This window comes from Antrostomus carolinensis, unplaced genomic scaffold (assembly GCF_000700745.2).
Source record: "Antrostomus carolinensis isolate BGI_N321 unplaced genomic scaffold, ASM70074v2 scaffold23636, whole genome shotgun sequence".
NCBI classification, from domain to species: domain Eukaryota; kingdom Metazoa; phylum Chordata; class Aves; order Caprimulgiformes; family Caprimulgidae; genus Antrostomus; species Antrostomus carolinensis.
Window position 1 is genome coordinate 3,027 of NW_010324257.1, and position 19,503 is coordinate 22,529.

Here is a 19,503-nt window from a genome sequence, read left to right on the forward strand (position 1 = left end):
GCCAGGCTAGATTTTGGCAAAACATTTGATCATATAATTCTGCACAGCTATTTGCAAACTAATCTCTTACACCTATACAGTTTGAAGGGCTTCTTATTTTTAAGAATCATCAAAGTATCTCAGGAACAGCTGCTGAACAAAACAACTACAGGATACTTCGCCATCTTTACCCAGAACTGTCAACTGGTACACCACATTCCAAGATGCTCTGAAAGTGCCAATTCACAATCTGAAAAGTAAAGATGAAACTAATCTGCTTCATTTATTCTTTGTGTACCGATTGCTGATTCACACCAATTCTCAGCTCTTCATCAAATCAGAATTAAATTCTAATTGTATTTAAAATATTGTATTGTATGCAGCTAGTTTTTGTTAAGATTGACCAGCTGAGATCAGAAGCCAACTGGTATCAGTTTCATATGTAACCTGCCTTTATTTTTATCCCTGATTGTGAGGGGAAAAGGGATTACAAGCATCAGCAAATTTGGAAATTAGGTCTCTTTTGAAGGGGCTGTATTCCAGTAACCCCCAAGCAAATGATCCTACATTTGTACCACTAAATAAATATTCCCACAAGAGGCAGAGCAATTTGCAGGCCAATCTGTGTACTCATGTGTATTTCAGCGGCCTGCGGGGAAAACAACAGCTCTAAGTAAGAAGTTCAACTCAGAGTTGCTTACAGTGTAAAGTAGAATGTCCCACAGTCTCAAAGAATGATTGTAATGTTTAAAGGAATGTTATGATCCACTTGAAACTAAATATATTAATGAAATTAATTTCTTTAAGGAACACACAGACAGCAAAATGCTGTTGTGATAGGGAGGCTAGTTGATCTTAATCTGAGTTTTTAGCTCAGAACTGGAATAAAGTACAATAAAATAACGAGTATTTGACAGCAAGCTACGTGAACAGTGAGATGCATAGTTACTCCAGTTTCCTATACTTCTTCCCCCTCTTTGTGTGTGTTCAAAACATTCTCACATCTTGATTTGTGGCCAAGTTTGGTTTTGCTTTATTTCCATTTGGATAATGTCTTAAAGTTGGTCTTTTCTGATAAGGTCTAATAAAAACATTTAACAGGAGCTCAACACTGCTTTGGGCCTCTAGCAAATAAGAGCACATCTCACTACAAAGGCAGTGGCTTCCCCTTCAGAAGGGAGAAGGAAAGAAAGAAAAAGAGGTGGGGTGTTAAGTGGCTTTGAATGACTCCCTGAAATGCAGAACAGGGGCAGGAATCTTTCCCTCATCCTTTCTCAGTGAGGGCCCATCCCTGATTAGCTTGAGGTTCTCAAACAAACTTATCACCACATATGCATCACAGACACTTCCTTTTTTTTTTTTCAACATCCAGTGCACACCTTCACACAAAAACAGGTTCCATCACAGAAACATGACATAGCCCTTGAACTCAAATGGCATAAAGGGTAGAGATTTCCAGTGCTGATCATTAATTGCACACCCATTAACTTATCTACAGCCGTCTATCCAGAGATCACAGCCAGATAGGCATAGTGTCACTCTGCTCAACAAAAGGATATGGAGCAACCTTAGCCACCAGCAGAAATGGAACTTGCCTCTCACTCTGCAGCTGTGCCAGACGTTTCCGTACATCATCCACCGTGACTTCAAAAAACTCATCGGGAAGCTCCTCTGGGCCAGCAGGAAGTGGTTCTAGTAGGTCTAGGTGACATACAAGTGGCTCTCGTTCTGCAAGCTACAGAATAAAAATGAGTTTTGATTAGTCTTAAATGCACCATTTTGCTTATGCTATAAGGTTCCTGAAAAAGGAACCTTACAGAATAAGTAAAAGTAGAAAGAAGTAAAAGGACAGTATCTGCAAACTGAAATACAATCACTAGTGTGGAATTCATGTCACTAAGATCAGACTAATGACACAGAGGTGGTCAGTGTTGTCATTTTTTATAGCTGGTAGAGCTTGGGGCACAATTCCTCCCAACAAGCAATAGGCATCTATATTGTCAGATGAGCTACACCCCATCACTTAGCTGCTCTCCACTGTCAGTATAAGAAGCCCAGGGTAATAACCTCATCAGTCATCTAACATAAGGAGAGATAACCCCCTTCCAGGGAGCGCCTGGGGAATCTCTTCACTTACAATATAATGATATTTTGCAGCTCGACCATACTTCTGGCTAGTTACAAGCTTGTCACAAGTACTCAGAAATTACTCCTCTCCCAAAACCATAACCTACCTCTCTCTGCTCTACTCCAAAAATCCCTCTGTATGTAATCACTTCCTTACCATTCTACAGGCAGCATACAACTTACACAGGTGCTATTCTTCACACTACAGACTATAAACCGCCCTTTTAAGTTTGTCATCTGCCACGCACTCCTGGCTCTCGTCTTATCTTCTGCTCTCTTTGCTTCACATTCTCTTGCCACAGAACCAACAGCACTAGTTCCCAACCAGGGCTCACTTCACTTCTTCAATCCTTTGTTTTGGTAAGGTAGTTTTTGATCTGTTGAGTTGTTTGAATTGAGCCACTGCAGTGGGTTTCATTGTTCATGTTTCGAATTTTTAACCTGGCTTCTGGTGTGCAGGAAGCTCCCTCAGACAGTGAAAATCCTTTTGTTTGGAACTCTGGAAAGTACTTAGCACTGAAATCAGCCTTTGTTGCAGGCAAAGCAGACAGATGCGAGGGGAGCAGTTCACTGTATGCATTAGCTGCAATAAAGGTACTTAATACATTTATTGGCAACTTTCCCTGCATTTGAGGACAGGCCATCCAAGCAGCTCACAGACCTCAAACAGCCAAGACACCCTTCTCGCCTGCACAGCAGGGCACAGGCAGCCTGGCCACTCTGTTCCCCCTGGCTCCAGAGCCCAGAACTGGGAGTTGGGTATCATGCTGGCAAACCTTTCAGCACAGTTGTGTCCTGGCCTATAACTGTGGTTGCAGCTACCGTGAAAAACAAACAAACAAACAAACAAACAAACAAACAAAAAAGAACCTTCAACCACCACCACCAAACAAAAAACAAGACCAAAACCCACAACCCCGCAAAAACCCCAAACCGAACCCCAATCCCCCCAACCTATGAGACAAACAGCATTCACTGTCTCTGAAGGGAGAGTGACATTACGTATCCCTCACGATTTAGAGAAGATTAGACACTGCCTACTATCGCTTACATCAAAAGCAGCAGCTGTGTCGGTATGTGAATATAAGCCGCTACTGGAGTCAAATACACAAGAAGCAGTTACACCTATTGGCTCTTGAACAATTTAAACTTTTTATATCATAGCAATGTTTCAACACACAAAGCTTGAAAACAAACAGAATAGTGTACTGCAGGCCACAGGAGATGCAGGGGGGAAGCAGTCCGTGACTGAAGAGCCCCACGAGAACAAAAACTTTGACAGTTAGTACAGCATTTTTCTTTACAGTCAGCTGCCAGCCTAACACAGCTTTAGGCTCAATGAACAAACCTGACGCCCATTTCTTCTCCCCTTATTCCCTCACGTACTCTTTCCAATCCTAATTAATGTCCAAATGTCCTCCCTCCATCTGTTCCACCCATTCTTCCTTCCCCCAGGCACAGGCCCCATGGGAACAGGAGTCTCCCTCAATTGTCAAAAGCGACAACACAAATTACAAGGCAATGTTCACTCTGCTTGTGGGCACTAAAGGGTAATTTGAGAAATTAAAAGAGCGAGGTTGTGTGGGTTGGACCCTTGGCTACTTTTAGAAAGTTGAGCAGGGTCAGCTCTAACTAGCGGGTGAAGGAGTCTGATTGCAGCTTTCCCGGGGCTCAGGAGGAGGAATGCCCAACACTGCAGGAGTCATCCTGAGTGTGCAGAGCCACGCTCTGGGAAAGGGCCTGTCGCTCAACAGTCCTCACTGCTGCACACAGCTGGTCTGATAAGGTCAGACCAGTGTCAGAGGCCAGAGGAGAATTAATCAACCCTCCCCAATAATCAGGTGTACTTTAATCTCCTCAAACAGGCTTAATTTTCATTTAATTCTAAACACACACATATGGAAAAGTAAGACTTCTCCTTCCAAAAAAAAGCCAAAAAATAAAAGGCTGGGCAGGCATATCCTGTGGCATGTTGGGAAGGGTGCTGGGATACAATGGAGAGAATTCCAATGTCTGCATTAGCAAATCCTAAACTTACCATTCAATACTGGCTCCAGCAACCACTTCAGCTAATCCTAACAGTAGCAAGATTCCACAGGGAAAGCATCAGTCAGTGGGTAGTAGCTAAAGCCTTCAGCCAAGACAAGAGAAATCACAAGACAGCAGAAGGCAGACAGCCCAGTCCTAAGTTTTCACCCCTCTGTTCACTGCTCCAGACCACTGTATGTTAAAATTGTCATTCAAGAGTTGCTTTCCAGACATCTTCGTTCAAACAAACGAGTCTCCGTTGCCAACAAGGTACTGCAAACGGGCAGTCAGGAACTTCCCCCTAGTGCCATTCCCCAGCCTACCAGAACTACCTACATGCTGTGACACAAAATCAACTGCTTCCTAGACATAAATGCCCTATTCTTGACCTCCAACTTGCATCCAACCAAGACGTCCTTGTTTAATTCTCCGCAGGATACCTGTACTGGCCCCACACAGACACACTGCTACCTTTTAGCTTCTAAGTCTGTAATTTTATCTGTTTCCCCAGCTAACACTGAATGCTGAATATCTTAACTTCAAAACCAAAGCACATTACTTGGCTACTACTTAACATGAAGAAACCTACTTTTCTGTACAGAAGAAGGAGCAGATCTGTGCATGTCTAACAAGACTGCAAAAATATACAATTGGAGTAAGAATTTCCTAATATTAAATTTTCAGCTAACCCCCAATAAGAGACCTCTGGAGAGAGCTGTAATGGGTGAGTTTTTGTGAAGCATAATTCAGATGGTTTGAGCTTGTTTTTCAGCGTTTCTGCAACTCAATTCCAGAATTGCACAACATGGTCTGATCAGAGAAGGGGAGCACAAGGTGTCTACTAAGCACTGCTTAGCAACCACAAGACATTATCATTTTGCCTCTGAGGATGCAAAGACTGCCACATCATAATAATATAATATCTCTTCTGCCATATATTTAACACCCTGAGAAATCAACCATACATCTCACCTCCCTACAGACGTAAGAAACACTCTTCAGAGAGAAAGAAGTATCCACTCCTGTTGCTCTACCAATTCTCTTTCTCTAGAGTCCAGCCATCATCCCATTCCTCCTTCTTCATCCATTACCATTTGCTCGCTTAAGTATTCCAAGTAGGCATCATTCAATCCGAGTACTCTGAATAAAGCCTTATTTTAACGTCACCAACAATCCTAAAGCACAGACAGAATCCAAAAACTACCTTCTCACCATGATTTACAAAAAGGCAGCTACCAGGTACACCAACTCGCTTCCCAGTCCACTACACATCCAGTGTTTTCTCCAACCATGACAAAAGGTAAACATCTCTGTAATAATAAATGGCCACTATATGGCAGTTTCTACCTTCCATGACGTAACTCTGGAGGAAAGCAAGCTGTGCATTTTGCTGTCATATTTCTGACAGCGATACCCTTCAGGAGCCAAAGATGCTGCATTATGGTTTGTCACCTTCATTCTTCAAAGTCTCTACTCCTGCTACCAAACTTGCGCTGTCGGGCACTTCTCACCAGCAGGCTGAAGCTATCTATTCACAGCAGTGTCTACTAGGTGCTCTACATGACTGCAGTCTATGTAATAAAGCCAGGGGTCAGGAAGAATGCAGCTCATCCTATGGGCACCACCCCGGACCTAAGTAAGCAGGTAAGCTTAGGAAAACTTTTATTTCATTTTAAGTAAAGTAGCGGCTATTGTGCTTTCTACAGCAGCAAGCTCTCCCTGGAGACTCACCTCCTCCCCACCACCTCAGGGAGCTCTAATCTCATGGGGAATCTGGTGTAAAGTTACTTTCTAATAATTAATGTTCTGACATCAAAGTCAGCATGCAGCTGTCTGTAAACCATCTTTAGCCCAAGAAATGAAGGGACGCCGGCACAGATTTTATCCAGCCTCTCTCTTCAGCTTCAAAAACCACACACAGGCAAAGCATTAATGGGAAGATTCTTTTACAAAAATGGACCTTTGATGTTTAAAAATAATTTGTTTTGTTTTGGGTTTTTTCCTCAGGACTGAAAAGGGACAAAAAGCAGATGCCATGTGGCTAGCCCTGCTCTGCTGTTGCTGCTGAGAGCAAGGAGAGCAGAGGATGGCAGGAATGGAGGAGGGAACAAAATGTAATCAATCAGCAGCAAAAGCACCAGAGATCAAAGGGCCTGAAAGCAGCAGTCAAAATCACATGCTGTTTAACACAAGAGCAGAACCCCCCCAACAGAATCTGCAGCTGCTTCCAAAGCTGCTCTCAAACTGGAAGGCAGCCTGGCTCCAGAAGTGCCTCTGAGTGGTTTGAACTGGACTGCAATTCTGAGAAAGATGCTGGATCATGAGAGTTCTTAGGCCACCGCTGTTCAGCTCAACTGTGCCCAACAGCACAACTTCACATTAAGCTGTAGCCAGTAAAATGATAAAATGAGTTCTTTCTCTCCAGCCAGCATACGGAGAGGTGCGGACAACAGCACTGGTGAAGATTACCACCACAAACCCTTGCATTTCTTCCTTCCTTCCTTTTCAGACACAATTGAAACGCCTCCTTTCCAAATCTCTTATGGGCGGGAGTGCGATTGAAACAATCAACACATAAGACTGGACAAATCACCCAGCCTACTGTTTAGTTCTCCATGCTCAGGGTCTGTTCCCAAAGGTTAAATAACAGTGATTAGATGGACCCAAACATGTTTCTAATATACTGAAATATTCAACACTGGGTTGGCAAGGCCTCCTTCTGCTGCATTTGTAACTGCTCCAGAGTCCTTCCAGGGTCTGGCTTCTGCTCCTAAACAATTCAGAAACTCATCAAGAATGGACTGCAATCACAAAGAAGTCAACCAAGGTAGAATCCCTACATCAACATGAGAGCATACACATAGTCTTGTTAAATTCCTCCTGGATCAAGCTCCCTTTGAACCTCATCAGGCACCCTTTCCTTCTACATATGGCTTTCCACTGTTTAGTTCCATGGCTGGATCAGAACCAGAAATAAACACAAAGCTCCAACTGCAGGAGGTACTAAAGAGTGGGAAACAATGAAGGGGATCTCTGAACACTAATGCCAGCCCTAGTGATGACGAGTGCAGTGAAGGGGCAAGGAAAAGAGCTGGTCACAAAGAGCCCAGGATGTGAAACTCCCCATGCACAATAATGTGGAGTAAGACATTAATTTAATGCCCCCTGTACTCCATTTTACACTACTTGCCAGACGTACCCAACCTTACTGAAGGCATTTACTTCCATACAGCTGCCTTACATAAAGCATACTTAACATCATTCAAAGGCCATCCTCTGATGGCATCACAGCGCTCTTGAGCCACCTCTACATGGGCTAACGCATTTTTATTTTAACCAATACTGTTTTACATGAGAGACACCCACAAAGATGACATATATGCAATTTGTCTTTCTGGGCAAAGGGTTAGAAAGAGGTAGACTTAATTTAAGAGGCTGGATATTTTGGGGCAAGAGAGAAGACACACTTACATGCAAGCAGAAATAGAGAAGGAAAAGGATGGAAGGTTTCTGCTTCATTCGCAATATCAAAAAGATTAAGACTCTCAGAAGAGACAGGACTAGACTGAAAGGAAGAGGAGAGGTCCAGACCTGTTTTTTCCAAATATCGAACTCTTGGCAAGTAAGATGCAACTATAGTCGAAAAATTCCTTCCCTACATCTAAACATTCTACCACACCGAAAGACTTGAACTATAAGTAAGAGGGACCACAGCAGAAGGAACTCTGAGGAAGCAGATGTTAACAACTGCAGAATGGGATACTGCTTTTACAATAGCTTTAGTATGGAGTTCCACGTTCCACAGGAAGGCTCAGATGAGAAATCTGAGCATACCTTACAATCTAAGAGTTAGAAACCCCAAGCATCTTCTCAGATCTTCTAAGTCATGGGATCAAGTTGCAACAAACCTATTAAGACTGCTTCTGCTTCTAGGACAATCGTATAACAAGCTAGAAAAGTTATCCCTTTCCACACGTAAAACTCTACGAAGCTTATACCTTCTGCATGATCCGGGAGATAACTCGGTCACAACAAGCAGTAAGCACCTTCAGGGCATTATAAAACCCAACTCTGACCAAACTCTGCTCATCTTCAGCAAAACTACACAGCAGATAGTAATTTTTAAAAGAAGGACATGTGCCCAGGGCTCAGGTGACAAAATGGGCATTTGTTAATGAAATTTGCTTGGAATGTGAGGCACAGAGATTGAGGCTCTTCTGGACTGTGCTTTTAATGCAGTGTGTTGCCTCCACTATAACCATTCATTAAGGACACCTCAAGGTATCAAGCTCTGCTTGCCTCTGGACAGCAAATTCTTAAATTCCCATCCTTCATATTTGCTATAGTAAACTGTCCAAAATGCAATACTTCCTTTCTGAACTCCTGGCAGACCTGCGTGACACCAAGGCACCTAATCCCATATTATGGGGGAAAAGTCTTAAGTATGGAAACATCTATTTCTTCACAGGGCCTCAGCTTCAGGCAAGGCAGGGTAATAAAAAGCCTTCACTGCAAACAAATTTTTCCTTACCTGTTCTTGCTCCTTTTGCAGTTCTTGGCTGTTCTTAGACTTCTTTGGCTTAGAAGGGCCTCCAGGGCTCGAAAAAGTTGTTGGCAGCTTTGAAGAGGGCATATCTAACCCAAGAGATGGTGCAGCTACAGAAGAGTCACCCAGACGCTGTCCATCTCCAGAAAAAGGGACAAATGGGGTACATTCAGGTTTTGAGGAAGGCCCCTGCTCCTCCAAGCTGGCATGAGATTCTCTAATCGAGTCTTGTTCATCTGTGCAGCTGTTGGAAGACATGGCCACATCCTTGTGGTCCAAGTCCTTTGGGAATGTGTTTGCTTGAGGTAGGGGCACATCCACTGCTCCTTCAATAGAGACTGGCCTCGCTGTCAGCTCATTACACTGCACCGTGGCACCCACAGCTTCCTCCTGACCAGATGAACTGCATTTCTTCATGACAACTCTTAAAGAATACACCAAAAGGAATAAAAACAAAATCATTTATCCTAACAGTACTGACCTCCCCATTCTCAATGTGGCCATGATACAAAAAAGACAGCTAGACTCAAATATACCCCTAATTTAATGATCTGCTCCTTCCAGACACTCACTAAGAACAAGACCCAATTGCTCTGAAGTTAGGGGTAGGGGGACAGAGATTTGTGAAAAAAAAACAAAACAAAACAAAAAACCAACCAACCAAACAAACAAACAAAAAAAAAACCCCACAGAACAGGAACTACCAGTGCAGGAGGCACTGCAGGGACTGGAAGTTTAATGCTTGAAACCCAAAGCAGGGAAGAATGGAGTGGTAGATGATTGTCCTCTCAGAGACTTTTAACTTTGAATTGTCTGTTTCACTCACAGGAAAAAAAAAAAAAAACAGCAAACAAGCCCCTTTAATCTGCACATGACTGGTCAGTGCCAACATCTACAGCTGTGGGAAGCGCATCTGGGCAGCAGTTTCAGATAAACAGGCAAATCAAATGCAATGACTACTCAGTGCTGCAATGTTTGTCTTTTTGAACTTTTTTTGTGCCTTTTTTTGGGGGGAAAGGTATTTGAAACGAAACAAATTCACCACCAGAGTGGAAAGGAAAAATAAAGAATCCAAACTTTGCTCCTGCCAACCTGATGATGGCATTGCCTCCAGTCAGGCCAAGTGACTTCAGTGTTGTCTTCTCTAGGGCATCTTTTCCTGATATCTGCAACAAAAACAGAGGAAAGTAATTATGGCAACTGCCTAACTGGGAGAGCATTTAAAGTGCTTTTTCTAGAAAGAAGTCGGTATCAAAACAAATACCATACAGCACCAAAACCAGCTCAAAACACACTTTCTGCAGTTGGAAATGAGACCTGAATCCATCTGTATTCACCTTTAATGCTTTATCAAATTCACTGCTTACTAAATGATCCCAAGGGAAGATGACCTACATATATTTCCACCCCATACATATACATCCAAATCTAATCTGACCTCAGCAAAGCATTATTTTTATCACAGAAGTTAAATCACAGGCAACATCTCAGAGCTGAAAGGCAGTCAGTTTCATTATATACACCTCCCATCTGCTTGTAATGACCTGTTCCAGAATAAAGATGATCTGTCCACAGAGGTCAGTGGGAAGTGAAGGGGACAGCTAGGGAGAGCAAATTCCATAATACGCACATACAAAATATTAAACAAAACATTAATAGCAAAAGATCAAAACACAGAGAAAAGCAAATATTTATTAAAATTAAACCACTGTTTTGACTCAAGCTTTAAAAGAAGTTGGAAAGAAAAACACAAACAGGTCATTGAGCTCATTTTATGGGCTCAGAGGTCTAAACGGCCCAGGGTTACGTTCCAAGAGAGCTTTTTTCCATACAGACACGTCATGCTTTGACAAGACCAACATTCTTCTACTTCCCCTCTCAAGAAAGTTCAAAAGAAACACTTTCCAGGTTGGAAAGCAGAGTTGAGTTTTTCTTATTTTTTAGGGACAGAAGGAGAAGAGGCAGTTAAGAAGACTTTGCTGACTTACCTCATCTCGCATGTAAATACAGACTGGAGAGAATTCACCATGCTGTTCCATAAACTCCCTGCAATAAAGAGCAAAATACTGAAGCATCTGTAGAACGGTCTACCCACCCAAAACCAACGTAGAGCAATAGTAAGAAGTGAAATTAGCTAGCAACACTCTCCTCCATGTTACTGTCGACAAGATGCTACTCCTCCCACTTCCCTCTAGATAAGCAATTCTGAGACATTCAAGTAGAAGAGAAGCTTTATTACATATTCACTTGATCAAACACAGAAGATGGACAGGGAAAAGAAAATCACTGCCTAGCATAGCAAGTCTCAGTTCTCATCCATCCAAGATCATGCAATTTCAAAAGAGAGCATGTGTGGAAAACCTTACCACAGGGTGTTCTTAATAGGAGGGGGGAAAAAAAAAAAAAAAAGAAAGAAAAAAAAGGACTAACACTTTTATCATCCAAACCTCAGATGCCTGTAGAAAAGCAAAAAGCCTTAACGAATTAACCAGTACATTGTTCAGTACACTGAAGCACTGAAATCAGTGAATTAGATTCAACAGCAGAGGAAACTCTCTTTCATGTTGGTCTCCCCTTCAGCAGATTAAGTGAAACTCAAACTAAAATCAGCTGAGAATGGGATAAAACATGAAATTAAGGAGAATAATAGTTTGCTTCTCTCCCTCAAACACACAAAGGGCAAAAGGTGGCCAGGAGAACGCTATCCCTGCTGAGACAGTGGTGGTTCAAATACAACTGGCTGAATTCTCATAAGGACTTTTTTCAAAAGTTTTACATTCAAGAGTTTCAGCCTAACTTAGCAGGGGAAACTACAAAACAAAAGGTGACAGTTGCCCCAGGATATTCCCTATCAACACAATGAGAACTGAGATTTATCCTTCTCCATAACACTCCAGTAGCTCTTGTTAGCACATTCTGTCCTGAGTTCTCTGTCATTTCAGTTGCAGCAGGACATCCCTTGGTAAGGAGCTGGTATATACCATCTGCACTGCAACAGCTGTTCTATCGTCAAAAGCAAAACAGCTGAAATTCTTCCTCATGGTAAACGCTCTTGATCTTAGTGCTCTCTGGAGTCCAGTCTGGCGGAGCGGGGAGAGAATGGCTTTTCCCTGTGCCTCACCCCAGCAGGAAAGTGTGCTGGGTTTGCAGGGCAGGCAGTGGGGAAAAGGGCTACATGATGGCCCCTGTGAGAAGCTCTGCAAAGCTCCCCTTGCTCCAGGAAAGCTAGTCATCCCTATCTTATTTTCAATGGATTTTGTTTCCAATCAGGATCAGCTGCATCCCTACAGTAACCCTCAATAAAAGTGCACAAAAGATAAAAGACTGCTGAGACATGGAGGAAACAGTACAGACTCACAGCAAAGGCAGATGAAACAGTCCAGAGGAAAAAAGGGTTGAACCTCAAGTGGCCTGTCTATCAGGAAAGGTGGTGATCACCACATAGGAGAGAAGCCAAATCACAATGGAACATGTCCTCACCACACAGACCCATAAGAGAATAAACCAATTTGACTTACACCTTTCCAAAACTGCTTTCCACTTCAATCCAAGCAACTCTTTGGATTGAAGAGCCTTCTAAAAAATGCATGGAAAATATCTGAACTTAAGGAGTGATACCACAAAGGTAGCAAAGAGTCATAGCCATTGTCAAACCTGTCTTCAGGTGTCCAGGCTGCAATCACTTCTATGTAAATCAGTCTACAAAGCTGCTGAAGCTGACAGACAGGCAAGAGTAGGAGACGGAAAAGCAACAGCTCTCCCAGGCCTAATGCTAAAAGGGTATACAACGCTTGTGCCCTCAACCAGCCTCTGCAGAACAGACTCTAAGGAAAGATTCCCCAGAGACTTATTTTTGTACAACTCCTGGAAGCCAGCAGGCTCCTCCTCCAGCTGCTGTTAATCCATTACATGCATTCACTGAAGCAAGCACACACATCAAACACACTGTCATTTCTTTGATGTGCTGTTCTTCAGAAGGGGAACGGCAAGCAGATTAGATTCCTTCATGTAGTGATCTGACAGGGCCTGTAAACATCTTGTGCAAGGACTGCCGCATGCTGAGAGGAGGAGCAGCCTTACAATAGCTTCCAGACCTTCTTCAGACCCAATCAGCCAACATGGACACTGGAAACTTGGGGGAAATTCCAGTGGATTTAGAATACTTCCCCTCACGCACTTCAAGCGGCTGAGCATTCCAGGAAAATGTCTCCAACTGGAAAGTCAAAGGAAGGATTCAGCAAAAGTCAGCAACTAGCTTACTAGTTAGTCAACTCAGTCAATACACACTGAAAAGCAGCACAGCCCATGAAATCTATATGGATGGTTATAGATCCAGCCTGTTTTGCAATTAAGTCACACGTAGTATCTTTGCTGCTTGTTGGACTTAATCAAAAGTTTGCAAAGTCCATCCAAACATCTGAGCTCAGCTTCCAGAGGGCAGAAAAAAACAGCTGTGTCCCATGAACTGAAGTTAATAACGCTTAGCGCACTGTAGCAGTTTGAATCTTAAAAAGAGCAGCATGTACATTAACTATTAGTATTACAATAACCTGTAACAAATAAAACCACTCCAAAGGAGAAAAATTATATAAAAATATCAAAATTTAAACCAAAGAAATAACCAACTAATGTGTGAGAAGGCCACACAAAGGCTATTTGTCACTGTCTGTAATTACCACCCCCACCGGTCTACCAGTTCTCAAAACTGCAACAGGCACTCTTCTCCCAGAGAGCACACAGTGTGTAATAAGGTACAAGAGCGGCCTTAAAACATCCAGGAAAATTGTACTTGGCTTTTCTTGCCTACCTCTTTCCTCAATCAAAAGAAAAAGAATTCTTTTCTCTCTGGCATTTACATGAAGACTGTCCCCTTTGACTCAAGAGTAAATGCCACAGTGTAGACCTGATCCCTGATGGTTAAAGACGAAAAGCAAATGGTAATGAAGCCTCATTTATATCACTTTAGAGTCAAAAGTTTTGACACAGAAAGCTACTGTCTCTAGATGAGCATTTAATTGGTTTGAGAAATTAACAAAAATTGTTCAAATTTGCACAATAGGATAGCACAGCATTTGTACAGGTGAGCAAGAGATTCGAATGCAACAAAGCAACTAGCAGGTGAGGAATGCAAGAGAAAGAAAAAGCTAGAAATATAGGATCTGAAAAAACATTCTATCAAGAGCAAGGTAAACCCAACTACAATAGAAAAAAAATTAAATTTGGAAATTCTGTTCAGAATAGAATGGTTGTCACAGCTTCAAGGCTTCATCTTCCAAACCATGAAAAAAAATAAAAGTACTCTCTTTGTTGAAAAGTTTATTAGCTTGACATTTCAAAATAATACAGTATTTTTAAGTCACAACTAAAGACAAAAGAAAGCACTGAATATACACTGGATTCAAATAAGAACCCAGATATATATTCAATAAATGTAGGACCAGAAATTCTTCCATTTAAGCAGGATCTAATCAGTCTTTTCAAGATTCCACATTAACCTGCTGAGAACTCCAGATTTCCTTGAAGAACTGGCACAAGAGCAAGCCTCAAAAACAAGAGCAACTTGCTTCAGAAAGAACCCCCTCCACCACATGGAACCGCAGCACAGAAACACTGGTGATCAAGATAATCCAGGCTACCACCTCAACCCTGGCAGTAACTCGACTTCAAACAAGTTTGTGTTAAAAGACAGGTGGGGAAAAACATATCCAAGTACAGGTTCTTCCTAGCCTTAGCAGTTTGTTAACAGTTTATGCCCTGAATCAGGACTGCTACTCCAGGATTAAAAAATAATAATGAAACTATGAAGCGTCAATCTGAAAGAGCAGGGAAAAGGCAAAAGTCCGTGCTGCAAAGGAAAAAACAGTGTCAAATAAATGCAAGTTCTACAAACCTGCAGGATTTAGCTGGATCACCATAACAACTAACTACTTATGCAGAGATCCATCTAAACAAATATTTTCTCACTGCATTGCTCACCTGATCTTTGCAAAATGGTTGAGAAGTTCCCACAAAGTCTGTTGACAGAGAAAGGTGTCCTGTAAACGGGAGCCATCATCTAGTTGCAATGCGATCCGAACCTATATGAAAAATACACTGAATTCATCTGAAAATTGAATGAAAACTTTTTTTCTTCACAACTTTTTTCAATCTTTCAATAATGTCTAGAACCTGCTATCCAAAAACCCATTACTTCCTTCTAAACACTTGCTGCAAATGATTACATTAGTTAAAAATGCAGAGGAGTATTGGAATGATTACTTTAGAAGTTAATATTTAGAATAGTTCTATTCTGCTATGAATATTAGTACTCGAGGATCTTACGAGAGACAGTGTCAAAGGCCCTACTGAAGTCCAGGCAGATGATATCCACAGCTCTCCCCTCACCTACCAGGCCAGTCATTTTATCATAGAAGCTTATCAAGTTGGTCAAGCATGACTTCCTCTTGTTGAATCCATGCTGGTTACTCCCAATGATTTTCCTCCCGTTCATGTGCCTGGAAACAGTTTCCAGGATTAGGTGCTCCATGACCTTCCCAGGGATCGAGGCGGGGCTGACCCACCTATAGTTAGTTCCCTGTGTCCTCCTTCTTGCCCTCCTTGAAAACAGGAGTGACATTTGCTTTCCTCCAGTCTTCAGGTACACCTATCAAGAGTAGCCTTGAATTGACATCTGGCAGCTCCCTCATCACTCATGGCTGCATCCCAGCAGGGCCCATGGACTTACATACATTCAGTTTGCTCAAGTATTCCCTGACCTGATCCTCCTCCACCAAGGGAACATCTTCCTTGCTCCAGCCTTCCCTCCTGGTCTCTGGGATTCCTGAAGGCCGGTTTTGCTAGTAAAGACTGAGGCAAAGAAGGCATTCAGCCTTTTCCATGTCCTGTGTAACAAAGTCTCCTGCCTTGTTAAGCAACGGGCCTCACATTTTCCCCAGCCTTTCTTTCGTCACCTGGGTACTTAAGGAAGCTCTTCTTGTTCCTGGCCAGACTCAATTCCACTTGGGTTTAAGCATTTCTAACTTCATCCCTGGATGCTCGGACAAGGTCTCTCTGTTCCTCCCTGGTTACCCACCCTTGCTTTCACTCTCTGTATGCTTCCTTTTTGTCTGAGTTTGACCAGGAGCTCCTTGTTCATCCATGCAGGCATCCTGGTACTTTTGCCTGACTTCCTATTTGTTGGATTGGTCTGCTGTTGAGCGTGGAGGAGGCAACCCTTGAATATTAACCAGCTTCTTTGGGCCTCTCTTCCCTGCCATATCCTGAACTGAAATATATTCAGACAAAGGCCAACGCGAGCATCCAAATAATGTGTCATTACGAGCACTTGAGATGTTCTGTTTTACACCAGCTGAAACTTTACAGCAAGGGTATTTGCAGCGATATAAAATTAATCTAAATAACTTAGGATTGATGCAGCTGCACAAACTAAAACACCAACCCAGAGCTCTGTCAACTTAAGCATCAATTTGCAGAACAACTTCCCTGATGCAGAACAAACAGTATATACATGCACATCCACACAAACAACGAACACAGTCCAAATCTACCTTTCAGTTACTGAGAACCTAACCAACGATTATCAGTTCAAAGAGACTACATGTGTGACTTGTAACTCACTAATGCTTCCTAACCACAAAATTTTTATATACAATTTAAGAGTGAATTAATTTAAAAATATATATATATATAGTTCTGGACGTTCAGTTATCAAGTTCTTAAACACCTGCAGAAAAAGGCAAAGTACAGCTAGCTGCCTATTCTAACACGTCTTTTCCAACCTGGAATGTGAACATGCATGTTCATTACTAGAAGCTCACGCAGATCCTACATATTCTTCAGATAACTGCTATCAAGAAAAAAAAACCCAAGGCATTTCTAAAATGAACACACTGAGGACAGTCCTGAAGAGGAGAGAGAGGAGAGAGAAAGAGAGAGGAAGATGGGAAAAAACAGACACCACACACTCCAGCAACCAGCTGTGATTTCAGTGGAGGAGTATGTTTGTCATCTGCCTCGGCTCCTGCCAGTCCTTGCAGGACTGCACATTGTGACCTGCTGGATTTTTCTACATAAAGGAAACAGTGGCATCATCAACAACCAGCCTACAGAACCAAGTCATTTCATCCCACCACTAACACAACCTCCTGGCTTCTCCTGTGCTGGAGACAAGCCTTAGATTATTCTCAGCTACAGCAGAGTGATGACAGCTGACATCACCATTCTATAAGAATCCAGACCAGAAATTCAGACTACCAGTTGCATCAGTTTTTGGGCAACAGTTCAAAGCTAAGCATGACACAGAAGTCCTATTCAGTCAATTAGAAAGGTCTTTTTAAAAATCTTAGGCTCTCTATAAAATAATAGAGAGACCAGCGCCAATTATCTTCTAAGTTTACAAACATATAAACAAAAGGCTAACAATTCTAACACTAGAACTGTACTGATGGTAACCCCAGATCACTTGCCATCACAATGGGAATTTGTTCAATTTCTCACTGAAGAACTGTCTTACAGGAATTAATGATTTTTACATGGGAAGGCAAATCCAAAAGCATTCTATTTCAAAAAATATCAGATGTGCTGAACAAACTAGTCAATTTATTGAAGTTTGTATTCTGTGTCTAGGGGTAACTGCTACCAATGCACCACAGGAATGCATACCTATTTCCAAGCACATTATTTCAATAAAAGAGACAATACCAAAAGGCACAGAACCAAATTCATCCCCACATTACTGCAGCCAGCCTGCATGATTGAGCCCACATCTCAACCGCCACTATATTAGAGCATAATACTGGTGTGAGTTCTAGTCACGCTTATCCAACCGTTTTAAACTTCCTACAGTACTTGACCCCAGTTCCCTGTGGCAGGTAATTCTTTTGGTCAGTTGTTCTGTACAAATTATTTTCTTGTACTGTCTGTAAAATTTCTTCCAAGTGAAATCTCTGCTTTTAGTTTATGAGATAACAACTCTGCTTAGACTGCACCTTTCACAAGCATATTTGCTCTATCTTCTCAACTCCACAAAACAGCAATGAGCACTCCAAGGGAAGCCTCACTTCTGTAGATTCCTCTGTTGAAATACAACTAAACAGTAACAAATTTCCATTAGCTCTTCTCTTTTGTGATCTGAAGTAGTGATTCCATGTTATAACCCCTCCCCTAGAGCACAGTCCTTCTCATCCTTTCTGATACGCTGCACTTATCTTCTTGGAAAAAGAAATAAAATAAAATCCCTGTTTTCCTTCAGTAGAATACCTCCCAAACCAGATGCAAATGTCAGATAAAGTCATCACTGTACTATTTCAATAGAAACACTTTCTTCTGGAAGACAAACTCCATGCCATCACAACTTTTTTTAACTGAAAATTTTAAGCAGATGCTACCAGCTTGTGGTATTTTTTTTAACTAAACACATCACTTGGAGCACAAAATTCTTTCTACCACAAAGTCAGAAACATCAGTGACAAAACAAAGCACAGGGAGGTTTTACAGAGGAAAGCCCTGTGATCCCCAAAACTATGTTGCACACCCAGAGTGAACCAGAGCAGATTCCAGTTGCCTCACACTACAAAGTTCACTTTTCAATGTATGTTATCAGTTACCTGTAACAAAAACACCACTAACACAATTTGGCAGACAGACATTAAGAGATTAGCACTAATAGACCTGAAACTTTCACAAAAATTGAGAAACTCCATATGAAGAAGTAGCGTGAAGAGAGATAATAGTCAAATTTTCATTCTCAAGCTACTTAAGTAAGATCATACATAATTTTTACCTTATTAACACTTATATAATGCCACTTTTATGCTTTAAGCTACTAAATTACCATTTTCCACCACACCTCAACCAGTCTTCGGGTGGTCTTCCGCTCAAGTACTGGCCAAGCCTAACCATACTCTTGCTCATTAGATCTGACAAGATCATACCCAGCATGACTGATAACTGAACAAAACAGGTCACACTGTAAAATGAACATACCGTGTTTCCAATTCCCACTCTATTGGAGACTGGTACCATCTCCAGCTTGGCATTGTTGGGCAGTCTGGCAAATCTCCACTGTAAAGAGAGATCCAACACGCTTCTCTGAAACCTAAAGAAGAACACAGCCCTTGAATATGCCAGTAACCATTCTATGCCATCTCACTTCAGAGACTGGCAACAACACAACATCCAGGCACTGAGAAAGAGAACTCATTACAGGCTGACTAGAAACCACAGAGCAAGAAATGCACAACTTGTAATTCAGAAAAGAGTCATCAAAGTTTATTCCACATACCAAAAGAGCTGCAGTCTGTAGAGATCGCAGATAAAACACTCAAATATATGTTCCTCCTCAGGCTTTAAGAGATAAACTGAATACATATGCAACCCTGATGTTCACTATTAAATAAAAAGGTTTGTTTTGGTTTGGTTTTTTTTACTGATACTCAGACAAATAACCTCGATTATGATGCTGTACAAGTAAACAGGCAAACCACCAGGTAAGCCAGGAGAGTCCTACCAGTCCGTGAGCTAGCAGAAGTGTGCGTGTGGGGAGGGACACCCTCGTGGAAGTCATGCAGGACCTCGGTATCAATCCCAGAAGCAAAGGGAACTCGCACAGGGAAATGGGGAGAGATTAATCTGAACGAAGTAAATTTGCTGGAGAGGCCTCTGAACCAAAGCCCGCAGAGCCCTCTCTCCACGGGGATGACCGTGAATAATTTCCTCGTGCGTTATCACGCACGGCCCACGTAGTTAAGCACTAGAAGGAAGGCTGACCTCGCCGCACGGCCAAGGGCCCCCGCATCCCTTTCGGACACCCGCCCGCCTTCCAC

At 42.2% G+C, this 19,503-nt stretch overlaps 1 protein-coding gene across 1 annotated transcript in view; it reads right to left on the reverse strand.

Moving 5' to 3' along the window:
- The window catches only part of ASPSCR1 (ASPSCR1 tether for SLC2A4, UBX domain containing), a gene marked incomplete at its 3' end in the record, with an annotated part of 21,728 nt that extends 2,941 nt beyond the window's left edge, over positions 1-18,787 (reverse strand). The window contains exons 1-6 of the mRNA XM_010170895.1: positions 18,665-18,787; positions 14,657-14,757; positions 10,669-10,726; positions 9,773-9,846; positions 8,666-9,104; positions 1,575-1,714 (exon numbers count right to left, since the gene is read on the reverse strand). Of these exons, the coding sequence (XP_010169197.1) occupies positions 1,575-1,714; positions 8,666-9,104; positions 9,773-9,846; positions 10,669-10,726; positions 14,657-14,757; positions 18,665-18,703 (851 nt within the window). The remainder of the gene's footprint in view (positions 1-1,574; positions 1,715-8,665; positions 9,105-9,772; positions 9,847-10,668; positions 10,727-14,656; positions 14,758-18,664) is intronic.
- Positions 18,788-19,503: the final 716 nt, after the last annotated feature.